This window comes from Lemur catta, chromosome 4 (genome assembly GCF_020740605.2).
Source record: "Lemur catta isolate mLemCat1 chromosome 4, mLemCat1.pri, whole genome shotgun sequence".
Classification (NCBI taxonomy): Eukaryota; Metazoa; Chordata; class Mammalia; order Primates; family Lemuridae; genus Lemur; species Lemur catta.
This window is the reverse complement of record NC_059131.1, coordinates 5,857,219-5,879,706: the sequence shown is the minus strand read 5'-3', so window position 1 is coordinate 5,879,706 and position 22,488 is coordinate 5,857,219. Positions and strand designations below refer to the sequence as shown.

The 22,488-nt window shown below is 41.4% G+C and overlaps 3 protein-coding genes across 10 annotated transcripts in view; 1 reads left to right on the top strand and 2 right to left on the bottom strand.

Annotated features, from left to right (window-relative positions):
• The window catches only part of CPSF3 (cleavage and polyadenylation specific factor 3), a 37,437-nt gene extending 32,261 nt beyond the window's left edge, over nucleotides 1-5,176 (bottom strand). Inside the window, exons 1-2 of the mRNA XM_045549007.1 lie at nucleotides 4,891-5,176; nucleotides 332-395 (exon numbers count right to left, since the gene is read on the bottom strand). Coding sequence (XP_045404963.1) covers nucleotides 332-395; nucleotides 4,891-4,940 — 114 coding nt within the window. The 5' untranslated portion in view covers nucleotides 4,941-5,176. The remainder of the gene's footprint in view (nucleotides 1-331; nucleotides 396-4,890) is intronic.
• On the top strand, nucleotides 5,157-18,969 carry ITGB1BP1 (integrin subunit beta 1 binding protein 1). Of its 5 annotated transcripts, none has more exons than XM_045549012.1 (8): nucleotides 5,157-5,340; nucleotides 8,413-8,523; nucleotides 9,488-9,591; nucleotides 13,593-13,671; nucleotides 14,990-15,126; nucleotides 17,314-17,406; nucleotides 17,955-18,123; nucleotides 18,720-18,969. In XM_045549012.1, the coding sequence occupies exons 3-8, from the start codon at nucleotides 9,520-9,522 to the stop codon at nucleotides 18,761-18,763; spliced, it is 594 nt and encodes a 197-aa protein (XP_045404968.1). In that variant the 5' UTR covers nucleotides 5,157-5,340; nucleotides 8,413-8,523; nucleotides 9,488-9,519; the 3' UTR covers nucleotides 18,764-18,969. The 5 variants fall into 5 exon arrangements, with proteins under 5 accessions (XP_045404968.1, XP_045404970.1, XP_045404965.1 ...); XM_045549009.1 differs by having other exon boundaries at nucleotides 5,164-5,340; nucleotides 17,955-18,104; XM_045549010.1 differs by lacking the exon at nucleotides 5,157-5,340 and adding an exon at nucleotides 5,487-5,532 and having other exon boundaries at nucleotides 17,955-18,104.
• Nucleotides 18,970-19,428: 459 nt separating this feature from the next.
• Nucleotides 19,429-22,488, bottom strand: part of ASAP2 (ArfGAP with SH3 domain, ankyrin repeat and PH domain 2) — a 172,848-nt gene continuing 169,788 nt past the window's right edge. For all 4 annotated transcript variants that reach the window (XM_045549002.1, XM_045549005.1, XM_045549003.1 and 1 more), the window contains one exon: nucleotides 19,429-21,926. In XM_045549002.1, coding sequence (XP_045404958.1) covers nucleotides 21,852-21,926 — 75 coding nt within the window. In that variant the 3' untranslated portion in view covers nucleotides 19,429-21,851. The remainder of the gene's footprint in view (nucleotides 21,927-22,488) is intronic.

The window sequence follows — 22,488 nt, the reverse complement described above, 5'->3', positions numbered from 1 at the left end:
CTTTCTTGGGGCAGAACTTTCACTGGGGCATGGGGCAGTTAGGTTGGCTTAACCCTCCAGGAGTGGAAGAGAGACTTTGAAGAAACAATAGTTCAGCAGATCTAGTTGATAATTTTACAATCTTAGAATATATCTTCTTAATTTACTTACTCTTTTGTCAGATTACTAAGTACAAATGTGTATTAGTTTTTCTCATTAACATTCTACAGCATAAATTGCATGCAGTATAACATTTTTTCTGGGAGCTAAACAGATAATTAGTCTACTAGAAAAAACCTAACACCCAATGTAGATGGAGCCATACTATTAACCTGGCTACAAAAATAATTACCATTATTTTTCTTCCTTTGAACTCCAGAATAATACATGATCTTCCCACTTCTTGCCCAGCTCCACTGTAAACATTCAAGGGGAGAAGTAAAAATGATTAAAAAACCAAATCCAAGCTCAATAAATTCAAACTTTTTTACAATTTAAACTATGATATAGTTTGATCACAGCATTCACTTAAAAATTTTGGGGCAGGTGACAGTTCTATAAAATTACAAAGATAAGGAAGAACAGTGTCAATCTGGGAAAAGATGATAAGTGATCCTTGGAAGTTCAGGGATTTTGCAATTGTTAAAATTGGAGAGAGGTGGTACAGATCCAAGAAGCTCAAAGGTTAGCGTCAATCTTCTGAATGTTAGGATTAAATTATAATATATTTAAAATGTAAACTAGCGGTTATGCAGATTATGTAATAGCTTGGAATTAGCACTTAAATATAGAGCCATTACTACTTCAAAATTCTGTCATCTGAAGATCTTATTACATATTCAAAAAATAGATTACTTACTCATACTTTCAGTCCCTTTTTCTACCTTGTTATTTCAGTATATTTTATACCAGTACTTGGTTTTCTTTTCTTCTTACATTAATAAAACAGCCATAATTTCCAATGATTACAAGGCACACTTCAGGTTAAACCTCACCTGATTTTCAAATCCTTCACCTTCTTTGATGCCTTTTCTCAACCATGTTAGCTCACAATTCACTCACTCTTTCAACATTAAGCAGCTTCTATTTGCCAAGCACTGTATTAAGTGCCTAGGATATGGAAATGCCTAATACATGGACCCTGACTTTAAGGAACTCAGTCTACTAGGAGATAGACACGAAAAGGGTTCATCCCCAAATTGAGATCCTACCTCCTAGTGGGCTGTTGATAAAGAAAATCAAACAACTGCAGATGAGAGCTACAATGAATTCCTGACCTTCTACTTTAAGAAAATAAAAAAATATATTTTTAATTATTATAGATACCCTGGCTTTCCACTTTAAGTGGCCCTTGATGTTGCCTCTTAAGTGTCCCTGGCTCAATTTTCTCTTCTAGTTTCCACAGCAACTGTTTCAAACCGTCTCCCCTTTCCTGAATTTCCCAACTCACTATCTTCTTCTTTACTTCAGGCATGGGCCATTATCTGCATCAAAAAAATACACAGACCCTTTGTCAATCTCCTTAACTTCATTTACCAACCTACCCACACCTTTGCCTCTTTCCATTTCTTCTATATCAACAAAACATACCTCTCAGAGTATTTTCATCCTGATTCTATATTCTACATAACCCTAGTTCTGAGTAACTGAACACTGCTATATCATGGACATTTGTTTTGCCTATCTGCCTTTTGCCATCAGAGTTTAACATGCTATAGTCATTCTCATCCCAAAATTAAAATTCCTTGATTGTAATCTCCTTTAGTTCCCACTTTATTCTTTTCCCAGCTAGCTTCCTAAGAGCTGTGTACACTCTGCCTCTATTACCTTACCTTCCACTCACTGCTCAATTCACTATAATCTGGCTTTTACCAGCCACTCTTCTGAAACTGTCCTTAATGCTAAGTGCAAACAGCAATTTCAGTCCTTTTGTGTGTTTCCTTAAAAACCTGAACTCCAGGGCTCAAGTTCATCCTCCTGCCTCAGCCTCCCAAGTAGCTGGGACTCCAGGTGTCAGTCCTTATCTTACTTGTTCTCTTGGCAGCCTTTATCACCCCTAACTATGTGCTTCTTCGAGCACTTCTCCCTTGAATTCTGTGACTCCATGCTTTCATCCCATCTTGCTGGCTTTCCTTAGTTTCCTTCACACACTCAGCTGCCTCTATTCAACCTTTAAATGTTGATGTTCAAAGAGTTCTCTCCTTGGCCCCCATCTCATTCTTCATAACCTTCCCTCTCATCTTTTTGACATGCCGATGACTTCCAAGCCTATATTTACATACCTGACATTAGGTATCTCTACCAGAATATCTCCCAGGGACCTCATATTCAATATGCCAAGCTAGTTTTCACAATCCCCTTGTATTTGCTCTTCTTTCTTCCTGGAATGTTCTGCCCTCAGATATTGACATGATTAGCTCCTTTGTATCATTTGGGTCTCAGTTCAAAGGTTACCTCCCAGAGGCTCTCCCCTACCTCCTCTAATTTGTCCTTCAAAACAAGCCACAGTCCAGCACCATTTTATCTTAATACTTACATCTACATAAAGTTATTGTACCTATTTATGGCATGTTTTTCACTACTAAAATGAAAGCTTCATGAGAACAGAAAACAGAGTGTCTATCTTGATCACTGCTGTATTGCTACAGTGCCTGATATATAGTAAATCTCAAGAAATGCTTATTGAATGAGTAAAAACTACCAAATTATGAACCTTGGAAATGAAGCAAAAGAAGCCAGAGAGGCTACACATTGTATGATCCCATTTATATGAAATGTCCAGAATACACGAATCTGTGGAGAAGGAAATAGATTAGTGGTTGCACAGGGCTGGGGAGGTTGGGGTAATTATGTATGGCTGCTAATAAGTACAAGGTTTCTTTTTGGAGTGATGAAAATGTTCTGTTGTTAGTGGTGATGGTGTACAACCCTGAACATACTCAAAACCACTGAATCCTACACTTTAAATGAGTTGTATGATATGTGAATTATGTCTCAATAAAGCTGTTACAAAATAAAAAAACTCCCAAATTTACTCCAGACCTGCACCATCACCTGTACTCCTCCATCGAATAACACAAGCCTTTACCAGCTGCCCAACCTAGGAATCTGAGTCATCCTAATGTTCCTCTCTGCTCTGCCCCCACCCCCACAACCATCACTTTAGATATACCTGATTAGTTACAAAATCCTGAAGATTTCACTTCTGTACTCTCTCAAACCACTCATTTCACTCATTACAGGCTGTTATTGCTTAGTCTTGGATTATTTCAACTACATCCTACCAGATCCCCTCCACTTAACCCATCCTTTTATTCATCTGCTATCTGCTGCTAGGAGTGACCTTCCTATAACATAACTTCTACAATATCCCATGCTTGCTTAAAATCCTTTGTGGGCTCCCTATAATTGACTCAGTAAAGACCCAAACTTCTTAATATGTATACGAGGTGCTTCATAAACCAGACCTCGATAGCCTGTCCTACCTCATTTGCTAACCTTTTAGCTACAACCGTGAGGAATCTGTCCACAAGCTGTGTGACCACTCTCTTTCCCACGGGCCACTTTGTCTACTTTCTCTGCCTGGAACATCTGACCCCTACACTGTCTTTAATTCCTACTCATTTTTTAGGACTCAGTTCAAGCATCACATTTTGCAGGGTGTATGAGATATCATTCCCTTCTCCTCAATCTATTAGAAATCCCTTTTCCGTACTTTCACAGTGCTCAGTGCAATGCCTACCCGGGCTCTTATATTAGCTATCACTTACTAAGCACCTATCATGATCTTTACTCCTCAAGTGTTGTTACATTATTTTCATATGAGGCAGTGGGTTCAGTGAAGGTTATTGTCCTAATAAGTGGTAAAGTAGGCGCTGGACCTCAGGTCTGACTCCAAAGTCATGGTCTCCTATTATTCCAGAGTCTCTTCAGTACTTCCCACTTTGCACTGTAATTCCCTCCAATTGGTGAAAGCAATTAATTCAGCCCTGTCTTATTTGTATCCCCACGCCGTGCTTGACACGTGCTCAGCGTTTGCTGAACACAAGAAGAGATGACAGGTGTGAACTAAGCAGAAGGAAACGGGCTATGTCTCAAGCAGGTGCTCAATGAAGCCTTTTAAATGAATGTGTAAAGGAGATACTTTCTACCTCTTGGAAAGTGTATACATTCATGTGGTGCTAACTAATATCTAACAATAAAAATATGTTGTGGATTTGAATTGTTCCTCTATAGGAGTTCAAGTTCTCCACAGTTATATCTCCTCTTAAGCAGCATTCCAGAATGCTGAAGGCCATCTCCACCGAGTCTCCTATGGTCAATCAACGGCTAAGTTGTTCTGTCCCTGAAACCTCTGCACTTTCTCCTCTCCAACTTCCCACTTTCCTAATTCTGTTAGAGTCTGAGCTTAGAAGGCCGAAACTCATAGAAAATCCTAATTTATTTTCTCTTTCACTTCCTGGCACAGGTCAAGTCCTGGAGGGATTAAGAAATAGATTTAGTTCTTCCTTGCACGGTTACAGCCTCCTTCAGATCCTCCTCTCAGCCTGTCGCTCAACAGCATCACCGGTTCCCTCATGGCTTGCCCTGATGCGCAGAGATCCGTTGTGCTAACTGACAAGGCTTTTTAGCGTATAGGAAAGCGCCCAGGGGTCCCAGAAAACTTTCCCCCTCCAACTCCCCTGAAACTGAAGAAAAAGCAAAATCCCGTTCGACCTAGCAGGCCCCTTCCGATCGACAGTCCTCCAAACCCCTTGAGCCCGAGAGGCCTGGGCCCGCGGCCGCGGACTAAGGGCAGGCTGCGGGGGCAGGCTGGAGTCGGCGGAGACGGAGGAGGCCAACCTCTCCGGTCACCCTTCCTCGCCTGTCACACAGCCTGTGGCTTCATTCCCTCTCTCGCAGGTCCCTTACAGGGGTCGGATCAGCAGCTGGTCGCTCTCCTCAGCAGGAATCGCAGACATCCCGGAAGTCTGAGGGCGAAGCGGGGTGAAGAACAGGTCGCCGGAATCTTTCTAAATTGGAAGTACAGCCACGGGGAAATAAAGAAGGAAAAACCCCATTCACCAACAGCATAACTTCCGGCACTCGGGAGCCCGCGACATTAGGCACCTCCCCTCGACTTCCGGTCGGAGCGCCGAGCTCGCGAGGTTCCTGCCCGCACGAAGTCCGGGAACCTGAGGCGAATCGTCGAGACTGCGCCTGCGCCTAGTCTCAGAGGCGGGGCCCGGCGGACTGGGCAGGAGGGCTGGAAAAGCTGGCGCTGGAGTGAGGACTGGAGTAGCTGCCCGCGCCCCAGCTGCCGGGGCCCTCCGACTCCCCCCGAAGCGCAGGCGGCCCCAGGGATGGGCCCGCGGCAGCCAGGTGAGCGCCCCGGCCCTTGCCCCACCCGGGGCCATGCTCGCGGGCGCCTGGCGGGAAGGCGGCCCCGAGGGCGGTGCCCACGGCCGGGACGGATGGGTGGGGCCGTGGGGGAGCCTGCGGTGGCCACGGGGGCCCGCCTTCGCTCCCCGGGGGACGCGAGCGGGCGGCGGGGAGGCCGAGGCCCGGGCTGGGGTGAGGAGGGGCCGCCGCCCCTGGGGCGCCGGCGGTCGAGCCGGGCCCTGCTGCGCGGGTGCGGGCGCCCGGGGTGGTCCCCCAGGCCGGATCTGCTGCGTCTGGCCCCGGGGGGAGGCGAGGCTTAGAGCGCGCTCTCTTTTTGTGCCTGCTGTTTCTCCGCACCGCTTCAGCCTTCCTTCTCCCCGCGCTGTCACAGCCTCCGCACCCAGCACGTGGCCGGCACTCCATACAGCGACAAATACGTGTGCAGCAGCGGGTGTGTGGGAGCCAGCTCTATTGATGTCCAAAACTTGGCCCCATCCGTGCTTAACCTGGTGGTGACCTTGGACAGGTCGCTGAATGCCTTGGCGCTTTGGTGTCCTCGTTTGAAAGGGGCTGTCATACTGCAGCCTTGCTGATCAGTGAGGGTTAGCGGTATGTGTAGCCCCGAGCGCTGTGCATGGCACGTGTCATTGTTTGGGTGTCACCTCCCAAGAAAGTTCAGGTTCATTAAGCATGCCCCCTGCCAGGCTGCGCCCCGCACGGGTGTCCAGCGATGGGAAACTGCCTTTGATGAGCATACAGTTTGGAGAGTGAGCTAGGTGTAAGGAGACCATGGCAGACTGTAAAGCTGTGATCAGGCTGTTCCCTGCGGCTGCCGGTCCCTTAGCCTGGCCTGGAGGTCCAAGGAAGGCTTTCTGTTAATAGAAGAGAAGTAGCCTGAAGTGAGTTTGGGAAGGTGAGAGGTAGCCAAGTGACTAAAAAGGGAAGGGCTTTCAGGCAGCGGGAGAGCGGGAGCAAAGCAGGGCAGCATGGAGCATCGCTTTGCCTTCCTGAGAGGTAAGGAAGTGTGCCCGGCTTGTGGAAGATGCTCCTGGAAAGGTAGCCCAGTCGTGGTCCTACTGAAGAGCTTTGACCACAGTCTCTGACTCTGGGGAACCAGTGAAAGAGTTTAAGAGGCTAATGGCATCAGATTTATGTTTGAAAGAAGTCATTTTAATCATTGTGGCTGATGTGTGGTGGTAGATTTAGAGGGGTAGGGAGCCCAGTAGGACGAGGTCTGTCATCCATGGAGTATCTTCAGGTTTGTGAATTCCTTGTCTGCCATACTGTGTGTGTACGTGTGTTGTTACAGGCTGAGGTTCCTTCACTTTCCTCAGATACTAAAAGAAGTTGTAAATTACAATACTCTAGCGATGATGTGGGGCCTGTCGGAGAGCAGGTGGAGTATTCAGTGGGTCCTGGTGCTTGACTGGCTGTGGGGGCTGAAGGACAGTGAGGAATGGATGATTTCCTGGTTTCTACCAGCAATAATATAATTTCCTGAGAGAGAGGAGAGGAACAGATCCGGAGGGGAGGATGAAGGGTTCAGTTTGAGATATTTTTGCATTTGATGAACTTGTGGAACATCCAAGTGACAATCAATATCATTGGCCTTATTTTTATGCATGAATAATTTTGAGGCAAGAATGATTTGCTTTAAAACATGCATCAAAATAGCGGTGGATGTCAAAGCATTTAATAAATGCTTCTTTTTCCTAAGCTCCTGATTGATGATGAAAAGAAAGTCTTAAGGAGTTGCAAAGGCATTATAGTACACTGTAGTGATTTTTCAAACCATTCTAGTGCTCTAGGGATTTGAGGAGATGCTTCAGGCTTGCATTAACAATAGAATCAAATTTTATTTTAAAATCATGTTTAAATTTTTTATATATATATAAATTATGTATTTACATATGCTTAAATATAATGTGCTTAAATATGTTATACACCAACATTGTAACCCATCAGAGACCATTAATATGGTACTTTATGCTGCTAGGTTAACCCAGTTTTGTGCAGACCTTGGAATAAGGTCTCTTGCTGAGAAGTATCCTGGTATAGTAAGATTGTCCTTTGCAACAACTCATCCAGTCTCTTTCTTTTTACTTTTATCCTATGGAGTTAGTTACCTACCTGGCATGCAGAGTCATTTTTTTTTTTTATTTTTTGTAGAGATGGAGTCTTGCTAAGGTGCCCAGGTTGGTCTCGAACTCCTGGCCTCAGGTGATCCTCTGGCCTTGGCCTCCCAAAGTGCTGGGATTGCAGGTGTGAGCCACCATGTCAAGCCCAGAGTCTTTTTTTTTCTTTTTTTTAAACAGAAATCTGATCTTGTCACTGGATTGCTTTTTAAAAGCCTCCAGACTTCCTGTTAAACCCCAAATAAAGCCCACACTGTTATGGTGGCCTGCTAGGCCTTCTGTGAATCTTTGTCCCCATCCACCCTCCTCTCCTGCTCCCACTCCAGCCAGAGTGGCTTTCTGCTGTCCCTAGCATCAGCATGCTCCCTCACTCATGACCTCCACCTGCAGTGCGTTTCCTCTGCCTCTGTTGATGGCTGCCTTCAACTTCATTCAGGTCTCCTTAAATCTCGTTTCCTCAGAGCATCTTTTTCTATCTGAAATACTCACCCCCTCCCTCAGTCCCTCTGTATCCTTTACTTGCATTAGTTTTCTTCATAGCAATTATTGTTTCCTAAAACTATGTTTTATATTTGTTTTTCTTGTTGGTCTTTCTACTCTCTCTAAAGATAAGCTCCCTGAGGTCAGGGCCTCTGTTTTGTTCAGTCGTGTATCCCTAGCACCTAGTAGGTGTTGACTGACTATTCAGGAATGAATGAAAGAATCAGATTTTCATGCTGCCAATAAAGGGAATATATGGTAGGAAATTGGACGGTGAGGCTGATTCAAAAGCTTGGGCTCAGGAGTCAGACGGGATCAGTGGCCTAAGGGTATCCACTCGTAAGCGGGCTCGGAGTAGGATGTCCCCAGTGCGATGAGAGAAACTCTGAGTTGGTGCAGGGGCTGCCACCTGCACCATAACTGCCCCATAACTTACTCATTCTTTTTTCTTCACCAGGTACATTGTTTCTCTGAAGAGAATTGACCATATCAGAATGAAAAGAAGCTCTCTGTGCAGACTGCTGTCTGTGGAACCTTTGAAGACAATAAAATAGTGTTCGATTCTATAGTAAGCAGATTTCCTTGTTCCCTCTGTAGAATTCAATAAAAATTTGTTAGGTTATCTTATCCATAAATCCTCCTGAAAGCTGGGTCACAGCTCCCTCATCTGTCAAAGGCAGGTTATAACCCCCGCTCTGTAAACCCCTTGAGGGTAGGGCTTAGGGCCCCAGCACAGTGTGTGGCACATAGTAGGCCCTTACAAAACATCAGTAGAGGAAATGAACAAGGTTGCCAGAGGATATAATGAGACAGTGTAACTGTATTTGGAAGTTCTGTGAACTATGCAACATTATACAGGTTAATTTTGCAAATATTTATACTCCTGTGAAATGGGTAAGGATGAATCTTATGTTTCCAAGGCATTAATTATTAATTTAAAAAAACACATATGCAACACAGACTGTGGGAAACTTAAAGGTCATCTCCTTACCTGTCCTTATTGGAGCGGGGACATGAGGAGCTAGCACGTAGGAATGTTGTTATGTCAGACTTTACTTAAAGATATTTCAAGACTTCAAGAAAAATGCACATTCTGAGAGGTGTGTATGTCTTTTGTTCTTAGCCCAACCAAGTACAGAATGTGAACCTGAGACTCAGTATCTCAGGTGATAAGCCAATGAATGCATTATGTATTTTGTGAAAATCTTGAATCAATCAAACAGAAGTAAGGCACTTGAATTTTTTGAGGACTAGATGACATTATGTCTGATACTTACGAGAAAAGTGCTTTTCACACCTCTGTATAGGACAAGAAGGTTTCTGCCTTTTTGATTGGTTGGGTTAGCTTTTTGTAATTTAATGAGAAAGAAAGAATGAAAAAGAATAGTATCTAAGGGAAAATATTTATGTTTTAAGTCCAAGGAGCACACTCATGGAACTGGAAGGAATTGATGTTTTCCATTCCTATTATATATAAAGTGATTTAAAGCTGCTTTTCTTGATGTAACTGTAACCAACATTTGTACTTTCAGGTGATCTTCTCTGGATCAAGCTATGGTGAAAAATGTTTCGGAAAGGCAAAAAACGACACAGCAGTAGCAGTTCCCAAAGTAGTGAAATCAGTACTAAGAGCAAGGTAGGGGGAATGGAGTTTGGAGCAGCATCATAAAGCAGTGAGAATGTTGTTTGTTCTAACTGACAGTGCACGGGGGATGCTAACCATGGCAGACCTCCTGATAGTCTTCAAACTAGGTGTGTTTTAATGTTCAGTTTTTATGCTAGAGATATATTCTGTGCCTGGTTTATTTTATTTTGTTTTGGTACATTTTCTGAAATTCTTAAATTCATTAAACTGGACGGGACACGATCTATCAATGGTCTCATTGAAACAAGTACTGCTTTTAAAACTTTTTAAATATAGAAATTGTGGGCATTAAGGGGCTGGATCTCTTGAATTTTAGGGTTTGTAGTGTACATAACTGTGTTTACTTAAGAATGAGATTGGCAAATACCTGTATACCAGAGACTTTTGAATGTTATTTGAAGATATGCATGGATTTAATTTATACAAAACAAACCTTTGAGGATCTGTTCAGCTGGCCTCTTTGGTCTCCTGTTCAAAGAATAGGGTGATTTCTTTTTGACTGACAGAATTTTCCAATATAAGATTATAAAGGGGTGGAAGTGGCAGTAAAAAAGATAAATAAAATTTTAAAAAAAGATTGTAAAGATGATAGCTGAATTATATTTGTCCTAAGAATTTTAGGTTTTTGACACTGATTTTGTTGGTGTTTAGAAGAATAACATTCTTTTCCACCTCCTGGACAATGATGTATGAGAACTATTCATTCAGTGCGTATTTATTGAGCACTCCCAGGTGCCAAGCTCTGTTTCAGGTGCAGGGGATAGAGCAGTTAGAGAAGAAAATAAAATCCTTGGGCTCACAGAGCTAACATTCCAGTTGGGGGAGGAAATAATGAATACGTAAGTGCAATATAAAATGTCAAGTGGTGAAAACTAACATGGGAGGAAGAAACTGTAGGAATGGAGAAGGGTGGGAGGTTGGGAGTGATGCAGTTTCAAACAGCCTGGCAGGAAGCGTGTATTCCCTAGATGGCATTTGAGCAGGGCCCAGAAGAAGGGGAGCCGTGATGCGATGCGGGGGAGAGTGGTTCAGGGAGAGGAGAGAGCAAGAGCAAAGGCCCAGCAGAGCAGCGTGCCGTGTGTCTGAGGGACCGCAGGGAGACCAGCCTGACTCGGGTGGCCGGGGCACCTTGTCGGCCCAGGAAGCCAGGGCTTTTACTCTGTGCGAGAAGGGGAGCATCAGGGTGTTTGGGGCAGGGCAGTGACAGAATCTTATGTAAGTTTAACTGGGGTCACTTTGGCCACTAACAGCAGGGTCAGGGCAGGAGCAGAGAGACCAGCTGGGAGGATGCTGGAATCACCTGAGAGAGAGGTGAGGGCGGACGGGCGTGGGGGAAGTGGTGAGGAAAGCTCAGGTTCTAGCACGATTTCGAGATGAGCAGTCACAGGCCATGTTGATAGATTGGTTGTGAGTATCAGAAAAAGAGGAATCAACCCTTAAAATAACAACAGTTGGCTGACGTGCTTTGTAAAGTAGAAATCACTTTTGCATACTTACCTCTCCTGACCTTCCTGGTAGGTGTAGAAACATTTGGGGTAGCAGGTGCCACCCATGATCTGGCTGTTCGGCATGTGGGTCAATACTTGTTAATGTTTGTCTGTGGTGCTTAGTGCTGTCCCAGGTGCTTTGGGAAGAGGAGAAAAGTGATCCTTCCAGGTGTTTCCACCTGGATGCCAGTTACCGTTTGAGACATGATTTCACAATAGACAGGAGATAGTTCAGACACAGTTAGTAACCAAGCAAATGTGAAGTTGTGTGGTGTAACGACAAGTATTACTCGAATAGTGCAGACAATGGGCAGATGATAGGGCTAAAGTCATGGAGGAAGTTGTATTAGTTGGGGTTCTCCAGAGAAACAGAACTGGCAGGATATGTTTATATCCTAGAGAGAGAGAGGTTGATTTATTTTGAATAATTTATTTTAAAGATTTATTTTAAAGACTTGGCTCACATGAGCACAGGGACTGCAAAGCTGAAGTGTGCAGGGCGAATGGAGGCTGGAGCCAGGCGGTTGATATTGCAGCTCAGGTGCGCGGGGCGTCTGGAGGCAGAATTTTCTCTTCCTCAAGGGACCTCAGTCCTTTTCTCTTAAGATCATCAACTGACTGGATGAGGCCCGCTCATGTTATGGAGGGAAGTCTGCTTTACTCACAGTCTCCTGGTGTAAATGTTAATCTCTTCCAAAAAACACCTTCATAGCAATATCTAGACTGATGTTTGACCAGATATCTGCGTACTGTAGTCCAGCTAAGTCAAGTACCACACTGTCAAGTAGTAGCGGCCTCCCTCGAATGAGACGGCAACACACGGGACTGCCGTGCAGAATGTCCAGTCAGGGCAGGGTAAGCAATGTTATCACAGCTGAGTGGCTGGACGTCTAGCCAGAAGCACAGAAACTTGACAATTTAGGAATCCTTTGCAATCTTAGAAATTAACCATTTTCTTTAAAATTTTTGAACTCCTGGGGCTAGTCAACACAAACAGAACCTCCCTGCTACTGCTTTCATAGCCTTAAGAGTGAGGACCCCAGAGGGGAATGGGTGATGTGGCCCAACATCTTGTTTTCTGAGTTGGAAAACAGACGGGGACGTCAAGGCCTGCTACTGCAGAGCCAGGAGCAGAGCCTGCATTTTATGATTCCTGCCAGGATCTGGCTAATGGCCTGGGATGTGGCTGGTGACCCAGCTCAGGCCCCCGAGCTGGGCAGGGCCCTTGGGGAGTGCGGAAAAGGCCGTGGTGCACCATGCCAGGGGTGAGGATCTTATCCTGAAGGTGATGGGGGAGCGCTGCGTAGGTTTTAAGCCAAGTTGCAACTGTTAGATTTGTGTTTTAGGATGATGTAAGCTTTTGTTGTTTAATATTCTGAACATGGGGAAAATAGATCAGTTTCTTCCTTCCTGTTCTCTTATTCAGTGGTCACAAGGTACTCTGTTTTCCTGGTGGACTCTGTTCCTCCCTTCAGGAGCTGTGCACATCCCAGGAGCCAGTCTGGATTTGTAATAGCATCTTAATTCCAACTCCCCCCTCTCCTGCCCGTTGAATGTTTAGTCTATGTCCAATTTTCCAGTACTGCACATAGTATCTTAGTGCATACTTCAGCTTTGTTCTCATTTTAGAGTGTATTCCAAGAAGTCCAATTATTGAAAAAGGGAAGAAACATACTTAAGACTTGATGCATTTTTGCATTCATATTTGATTCACTTCTTAAACTTTTGAATGTACTTTTAGAAAATTTAATTTTGATTTAAGTTGCAAAAAAGTGACTCATTTTTTAAATCAAAAGTTTCCACAGAATGTTATTTCTAAGGAAATTAAGCACATTGAGAGTATAGTTCTGTAGAACAAACTGCACTTGCATATGTGATTCTTTGTATTTTGCTTAGCAGTTTCGTTGATTGTCATTGCAGTTCACAGTGACAGTTAAACGCTGGTCTGCCGGTTAGCCTCTGAATTACTGCTGTGGGCCGCTTACTAGTCAGAATCATGGAGGAAGCACTGGGTTAGAAATCAGGAGATCTAGGTTTGAGTTCTGAGGTATTTACTAGATGTGACCTTGGCAAATTACTTAATGTCTCTGGTCTCTTTCCGCATTTATTAAATAAGGATAATAGTCCCTGCCTGGCTTTCTGCACATGGTTGGTTTGGGTTCAGTGGAAAGAAAGTGAAAGCAAGGTGTAGATTTTCACAGAGGATATTAACATAAGGCATCTTGTGAGGAGGTGGAGAAAATGACTTAGATTTGGACTAAGAATATTGCTGCCACATTTATCCAACACTGTGTTATGGGAAGAGCAGTTGGGATTATGTGTTTCTTTGAAGTTTGCTACAGAATTTGTCTTTAGAAAAATCTGTTGTAGTCAATCTTCCTGAATGATTGATCTGCTTTTGTATGTGTCGGCTCATCTATCACAAGTAACTTGAACGGGTTTGGTAGTGAACTTCAGAGAAGCTTATGTGTAGGCTTTTTGTTTATCTGTTTTTTTATTTCTCAGTCTGTAGATTCTAGCCTTGGGGGTCTTTCCCGATCCAGCACTGTGGCCAGCCTTGATACAGATTCCACCAAAAGCTCAGGTACATACAAGGATTGGATCATTTCTTGTCTAAGCCTTTTCACTTATGCTTGTATAGTTTTACCATTGTCACACAATGAGTTCTTGTGCATTCGCAGTTTTCTTCCTCTCCTCTGCCACTTTTGACCAGAGTTTAGAAATGGACCAAGATTTGGTGGGATGTGGGTTGGGGGTGTAGCTTGTTGGTGAAAACCAGTGGCTTGGAGGTTGGCTCAGGCACTCCAGCAAAATGCTCTTAATGGGTTCTAGAGTAAAAATGTTTGAAAACATTGTGGGCAATAATTTAGAAGTTTCAAATAGCTTTTTAAGAAAAGGGGTGGCAGAGGGTGAATTATATTGGACTTAACGTTGTTTATGGGGAATGGGACAAATGTCTTGGTGATTAAAGGGTTAAGGAGCCATTTACCCTGAGGTACCCTGAGATACACTTGCTCATGACCACAAGGAACACAAGTAATTAAGGGGAGCATCTGTCGCAGATCCTGGCAACATTTATGCAGCTGCCCCAAATTACTAGCTCCTTAGAAATCAAAAGTGGCTTCAACCCAAGCTCCATAAATAGCTGGTGACTAACTGGAAATACACTATATTCATTTTCTTGCCTAAAATCCTACTTTTCCCTTCAGGATCATAGACTCATCAGTCTATAAAGAGAATGTTGTAGTATTAAGTCCATTATCTTGACTTCCAGATGCCTTTAAAATATTAAAGATGTGGGTATCTTTTCATTATATAAGCAAGCTAAAAGTAATCACAAAATATTTCCTTAATATGGTGGGTAGTTTGTGGTAATTTTTGTATTAGCTAGATTTTACAGCACACACAGTTCTTCAACTTGTTGCTATCTGTTAAGGGACTTCCTGCCTAGCATTATTCCATCTACATTAAAAAAAAATTGTGTGGTCTTTTTTGACTGAATGGTAGAGGAAGAGTAGGCTTCCTCCGTCAGGAAAGAAAGTTAACATGGTGAAGAGGGAAGGGGAAGGAACCAGAAAATAATTCAGTATCGTTGTGCATTATGAAGGTAATCATTCTCTAGTAGACTTTTCTCCCATTTGTTTTGAAATGAAGGGTATTAATTCATTCCTATTATTGAGACCTTTATACATTTAGTATGTTGTAAGTCAGTGAGGAAAAAGGTTAGTGAAATTTTAAGTTTGTTCCCATTACATCAAAAAATTTTGCATTATAAAAATTTGTAATTAAAGGTTATGTTCTAATGACACAGTCTGGCTTTTATTTGGGAAGGGACTAAGGATACCTGTAATGCAGATATGTCTTTTGAAGTCTTACCATCATAACTTTTCTTTCATCTCTAGGACAAAGCAACAATAATTTAGATACCTGTGCAGAATTTCGAATAAAATATGTTGGTGCCATTGAGAAGCTGAAACTATCTGAGGGCAAATGTCTGGAAGGGCCACTAGACCTGATAAATTACATAGATGTTGCCCAGGTAAAAAAAAAAAAAAAAAAGGAAAAAAATCCGATTTAAAGCCTCTGGTTATGAGATTCTGTAGAGTAAATCCTGGCTTTGGAGAAAGCTGTTTGCTCTTTCAGGCCCACTGGGTGGCACTGTGCTCACTGTCTTACCCCGAAGCCGTGATTTCATGACTGCCACAAGTATTTACTGAGCTCTGTGCTCCTCGGTGGCCCAGGTGTCTTAGAGACTGAGCCGCACAGAGACACAGACACTGTTCCTTCCTTTAAACATAGTACTTTGTACTTTTTTATGGGGCTGCCTGATTTCCTTATTGAAATGAGGAGCTGACTGTAGTGACTGGTTACATTCCGGAGGTTTTTCTTTTAAGACAATCTGGGAAAACCTTACTGTATCTCCATTGAACTCGTTTCATCTCTTGATCTAATTCATAGTGATGTTGACCTAACGTATTTGTTTATTCATACCCTGTTTCTAACAAGAATCAAGGTGAGGTGGGTTTCAAAAATATATCCAGGTCAAGATGATAAAAAAATGAAGAAATCATCATGAATGAAAGTTAAGATAAATCACAGGTGTAAAGTTGGTGCATAAAATGTTCTAAGGTCTGTACCCTTGCCAACGGTGGAAATGGATGAGCCTAAGGACTAATAACAATTAGTAAATTGCTTCCGGAGTTTCTAGAAAATGAAACTTCATTTATATGTATTCATTAACAAAGGGATATTACTGTGATGGAAAGAGTCCTTCATCTGTTCATAGCGTGTTAATCTTAAGAACGTACAATTTCTTAAATCATGGAGGGTGAGAACATTAAATATGTTTCGTATCTTCAGGAAAGTAATGGAAGTTACCTCTGTTTGAGGGAAATCAGCAAATCTAATTTACCACTTAACGGCGGACTCTTGGTAGTCTGGACTAATACAATTAGTATCCCAGCGTTTAGTTTGGAATATAAAGTCATTCCAACAAAGTACCATAAGTCTTCACTTAACATTGTCAATAAGTTTTGCTGACTGTAACTTTAAGTGTAACGACTTGGAGCAGGTCCTCGAATAACTCATTATTCAGGGTCCTTTCGTTATAATGTTGATATGGAAAAGAATTAGTTTCATTATATACATCGTTTTGCTTAAAGTAGTAATTTCTAAGAACCTGTGAGTGATGCTGAGGACTTACTGTATGAGCAACAACTAATCTAAGTATTGTACTGAAAGATTACTAATGTTTCTCCTCTAAGATACGCTAGGATTATGTTCATTCCTACAACAACTTAAATTTCTCGTATCACCACAGAATTTTTGCTTGTAAAATTCCATTATTGATAATAGCAATACTATTATCCTGGATTTTGATTCTTGGAATTGCTTTAAACTTACTGTGAGAATGATTGGTAAGAGAGTATTTACCACATTGTGAGGACCCGAGAATTAAGGTATTTGGATGCGGCCTATTTACCGTAATTTCTTTAACGTAGGCAAATGGTTTCATAAAAACATTTACAATATGGAACTTCTACTGATTGCCAACAGTTTTTTATTTATTTTAGAGGAGACAAATTAGGCAGTATTCTGATTTAGGACATTAAAACAATAGATAATCTACTAGGGAAACCACCATGTCTTATCTGCTGTTTTACTCTGAATAACTAAAGATACTGATTGATGTTTTTGTGAGGCGAGTAACCGTTCATCAGCAGTGTCTGCCAGCCCGGAGTGCCGAGCCCTGGGGATAACCAGACGAGTCTTACCATCTGGGTACGACACAAAATGACTGAGAAAATGGTTCCTGAGGCCTTGCTTCCTAATCAGTCCATGTGCTGACACTAGTATAAGCTTTGAGTATTTCAGAATTGAAATACAGACCTTTATTTTTCTAATGCAAATATTTTAACCTCACCAGGATCTGTGAGAAGTATCTCAGATACTTGTAATTAGGGGTAACACCCAGTCCAAGACAAAGGGATAGAAATACGCAGCAGTGGATGGATCTGGACTTTGCTCAGATTTGTGGGCTGCAAAAAAGGGGGGAGGTAATTTTTCTTCTGCCTCTTTGGAGAGAAATTCTTGCCCAGCTAATGTGTACCCTACATTCTTTAAAGGGTTTTGGGTTTGTGATGGCCAGATACTAAAGGTGACTAATCAGACTTGAGGCTACAACATAATTTTAATGTTTATCCTGTAATTTATTTTTACTTTAAAGCAAGATGGAAAGTTGCCTTTTGTTCCTCTGGAGGAAGAATTTATTATGGGAGTTTCCAAGTACGGTATAAAAGTATCAACATCAGATCAGTATGTAAGTAATATAATTTATTAAGGGAAAAAAAATCTCTTTTAGGTAAAAGGGAATTCAGGCCATTAAGAGCACACTTACAATTAGGTTTGCTCCTGTTTGCAGAGTGGTTGGTTTGTCCACGTTCCTGGAAGCTGGTCTCAAAGGTGACCAGTTTCTTAGGGTGAATAGGGCACCTCCTGTGTAGATAGGGCCTATGCAAGCCCCCACTGTGGCTTCCAGTGCATTTAACCTAGGACCCCGCATCAGTCAAGAGCAGCTGTCAGCTTGGAAGGTGGGCACAGAGACAGGGGGAGTAAGTTTAGATCACCCCACTCCTGTCTTTCTGGGATTTAAGTAGGAAGGTGTGATCCCGAAGGCAAATTGCCCCATAACGGACCATACGGGAACATCCCTTGGGGTGAGAAACCTATATAGCTACTTTCTGCCAGATCTGTGGATATGCTGTTTAAAGTCTCACAATACAATCTGCTTGGAAAGATGTGTGTTATAAGAACTGAGAAACATTTAAAATAGTCATGATCTTTTTAAATTTTTCCTGATTTCTGCAGGATGTTTTGCACAGGCATGCTCTATATTTAATCATCCGGATGGTGTGTTATGATGATGGTCTGGGGGCAGGAAAAAGCTTATTGGCTTTGAAGACCACAGATGCAAGCAATGAAGAATACAGCCTGTGGGTTTATCAGTGCAACAGCCTGGTGAGACTTTGTTACCTTGGTTAGTTTCTTATTCATCAAGTCAAGTGGCAAAACCCAGGGACTACTTACATTCTTTTCAAGGGCTGAAGAAATGCTATCCATTATGTATCTAATACCTGGCCAGTAGTAATGAATGAATATTAATTAGGCTCTAGGTCTGCCAGCTGTCCAGACTTAGTGCACGTTGTGAGCTATTTACATTAGGCCCAGTAGCAGCACTCACTCGTGCCTGGATTTAAAGGTTTAGGGTAAACCTGTGGAGGAAAAGGAAAACATGGAGGAAAAGTGGTGTGTCCTCCATGGACCAGAGGCTTCCTTCATTTCTGTTTGTTGTCGTCCTCGCTGACTCAGTGAGCATCCTTCACACAGGCTGCAGTATCTGTGCATTTACTGTGTATGCTCTTCGCCGAAGGAAAGCCAAAGGGCTCACATGCAAGGGAGCCCACAGCACGGGCCCACCTGTCTAGGCAGCAGTGTAGGTGGCGGTCCCAAACTGCTGCCGTGTAGGTTTAGGAGAGGCATCAAGAGGGTCAGGCTTATGCCTTTGCTGGTCAAATTAAGTTCAGGAAGAGATATATGAACATTGTTCTTATTGAATCTTATTACATACTGTAGGAACAAGCACAAGCAATTTGCAAAGTTTTATCCACTGCTTTTGACTCCGTATTAACATCTGAGAAATCTTGAATTCTGCAATCAAGTGGAAGTCAACTTCAGCTGTTTTCTGAACAGTTGTTTTCAATCTGTAATGCTGAACTGTTATGGAAATACGCAGTGAGTCCTTGCTCTAGATTTTCTGAAGAAAATGCAATGTATAAAATTGATCATTTGTTTTTATATTAAAATGTGTTGTATTATACAGTGAGTTTACTCAATGAAGTCATCTACTTTCTGGGATAAAAAAAAGAAACATTTGTCATTTTCAAACAGAAACAAGCTTAACACCTAAGTGTTATAAAAGTCCACTCAGTGAATAATATTGAGGAGCTGGGGAAGACTAATGAATGTGTTCCGTAGCGGCTTCCCAGTGAGGTGGTGTACCGGCTTGGAGCCCCAGTGAGTCAGAGGTTTGGACTGGGGACCTGGATTCATGTGGTGTGGGACAGTGATAGTGCCAACTTTTCAGAAGTGTGTTGTCAAGATCACACACTAGTAAATCACAATGTTTATCTCAGAGTTAAGTAAGAGAACCTTACAATATTACTGCTCATGCCACAAGTAACTGATGTTTAAGGGACCTCATGTTCAGTATGTTAGTATACTTTTTTTTAACAAAAAAGGACTTAATATAAAACACTTTAAAGATTAAAAACAGTAGACCATGTCCATTTAAAAGTACTTTATTTTTTTCCAGTCAAATGACTAGTTAACAAGAAGAGTAAACTTATTAAACATGCTCTAATTATAAATCACTGCATTAAGGACAATGAAAATAAGAATCAATTTAGGTTATACAATATATACAGTTGCGCTGCAACTAGACCAAAGTAATCAAGTGAATGAATTGAATATCATACATCTCAAAATAGCATTCTAAGCTGCATATTGTTATCCATCCCTTAATAGGTCACACAGTATTAGTCTGTGCATGTATTTCAGTCATTATCCCTAGAAGTCAGATCTGATGGCAAATGGCATGCAAAATGCCAGAATCCTGCAGCTCAAGTTCATGAAATGTAAACTTTAAATATAAATAGATATCTACAATGTTTTCCTTTCTCTCAGTTGCTTTTTTTTTAATTTGCAAAGAGCAAATAACTAAGAAAGGATATTAGCAGGGAAGTTAATATAATTTTTCCTCTGGCAAGAGTACTATTAATTACTGCACAATAGCACCACCAAATTGTAGATTGGAAAAATATTTCCTAATATTTATGTACCAGTGAACCTGATAGAATAGATTGGGACTGGAGTTCAAACGCTGATGTGAATCACCTTTATTCCTTATGTAGCTGGCACCAGGTAGTCACAAGGCTGACTATAAGACAGATGCAGGAGGATTGTTAAAATAGAATAAGTGCACTGTGCAAAATATCTGTTTACTTTCTTGAACCTATGAGAAAATTAACTAAATGAAGGGTTCAAACAACAGAAATTAACAATTAGTGAAAACAGATGTAGTGCTTTAAAAAAAAAAAAAAAAAAAAGACTTTAATTACAGATCTAACACATTTTTACCCGGAACTTTTGAAAGGCAAAAAGCAATTGCTATACAACATCATAAAACATTCCAGTTTGTTCTGTTTTCTTTTGTAATAGCAACAAAAAGTACAATGCCAAGAAGAAGAAGAAGAAAAAAAAAAAAAAGAACTCTACACTTACAAGAGTCTTGCATACTAAAGACAGGCTGCCTCAATCAAATGTACCATCATAACAAATGCAGTAATAGCATTGTTTCCTCGCTTTCCAAGCCTATACTTAAATTTACTCCTTTACTTTTGTTAAAAGTCCAAGTGGGCATTATATGCCTATTCTCAAAGAGTGCCAAAATTTCCAATAGTCCTGCTATGAATCTTATGGTCACGATTACTAAATAGAGGTATGACAGTCAATTTCGTTAAACTAATGAGTTTTGATTTTATAATATACAACCTAATCCCCCCACTCCCTCCCCAAGTAGCTTAAGAATGATATGATGGCCCTAAATAGTAAAAACTGGGATGTTTGGGAATATTTTATTACCTGGGACCTACAGATTTCTGATATGCTCTTGATTATAAACAGATGGACAGATTAAATTTCAAGACAGTATAACTACCATTCCTGTTGGAATATCATATAAATACAAGACACTAAACTGAGTAAACATTCTCATGGGCTAGGAAGGGAAGGCAGTGGTACACTCAACCAGAAACAGCGGGTGATGTGTTAATATACTGTGGTCTGCACCACGGAATTCTGTATACAGTTGATTTCTGTGGGATTAAGGAAGTTAAGAAGGGAAATTCCAAAACACCTAAAGCATATAAAGTAGTTTAAAGAACTGTTTTGCAATCCATCATCCTTAGTTTTTAACCAAATTCAGGAAATGCAGTTTTATATAACCTGGAACTGAATTAACTGCAATTATCATATGTTGTAATAAACCATCAGTAGTTTTGTTAAGTATGATTGTTCACCACAACAGGTTATACACACATGCAGAATATAATGATAGCTGCAACCTCACAAATTAGGGCTAGGAAGTACACCGCTAACATGTAAATTTCCAAGTTGCTTTAAATAAACATTGGATGGGATACAAAGGAATACCTGTCTTTAAAAGGTGAACTGATAACATTTTATTGAGAAAGTCCAGGGCTGTGCTATGGACTTCTGAAGCAGCAGTTTACTGGCTTCCTATTTTAAAATAATAATTGTGCAAAAAGATCATCAACTCCAGAATTGGGTCAAGGAAAGCAGGAAGAATTTATTTCTAATACTCTCAGTTCAAACATTTTTAGGTTTTACTAATTCTATAGATGCAGGATCTTGATTATGTAGTTAAAATAACTTTTCAGTTCACCTTTTAGGGAAACTTAGTTTTTTCTAATAAAAGCATAACAATGTTTTATGAAAACCACAAATTATAAAAACCATTTATGTGTAAAAATTGCCTTTGAGTTTTAAAAACAGAACAGTAGTATTAGAGAAAATGGGCTACCGTACAATTCATGAAACTGGTTATATCTGGCAAGGGTTTTGGTACCAATAATGGAACAGGAACATAGGAAATGTTTATAGGAAATGCTTTTGTTCAGTAGCAATTTAGTCAGCAATAAAGTGCACAAATGATACAGGGAATGCTCCCTTACGACCGGGATCTCCGTCAATGTGGCCGATCTGGAATGAATAGAATTCAGGTTATTATAAAAATTCCAAATGTTGGTAACTTTGCAGGGCATTACATATAGCATTTGGTGGAAAAAAAGATTTGTTCACAAGAATCTCTTCTGACAAAGAATTACTTAGGTAAAACATCTATTTTTTCCTTTTTTCTTCACTCACATTTGCAAGAGCGCATGCCACCTTTGTGTGAGGAACTGCTACCAGGCTTGTCCCAGACACTCCGTCCTGGGCCTGCAGCCCGGGGCACACAGGTCAGCTGTCTGACCGCCACTCCCCACCTGCCTTTTTTTTTTTTTTTTTTTTTTTTTTAATGAATGAAGAAACTCCTAAGTTTGTGAGGTACAAAGTCACAAAAAGGTGTGAATTGGCTCCATTTGAATTTAGTCAAGCATTTGTGGAAGGCTTCAATAAATCCATTTATGTTCATTCCAGGTAACTTATATAAATTAATCTCAACAACAAACTATGTAGGCAAATAAAAGGCTAAAAATTGCCAAAATATAAATGGTGGGGTTTTTTTGGGGGGGTGAGAGTAGGGGGCTATGATTACGGGCAA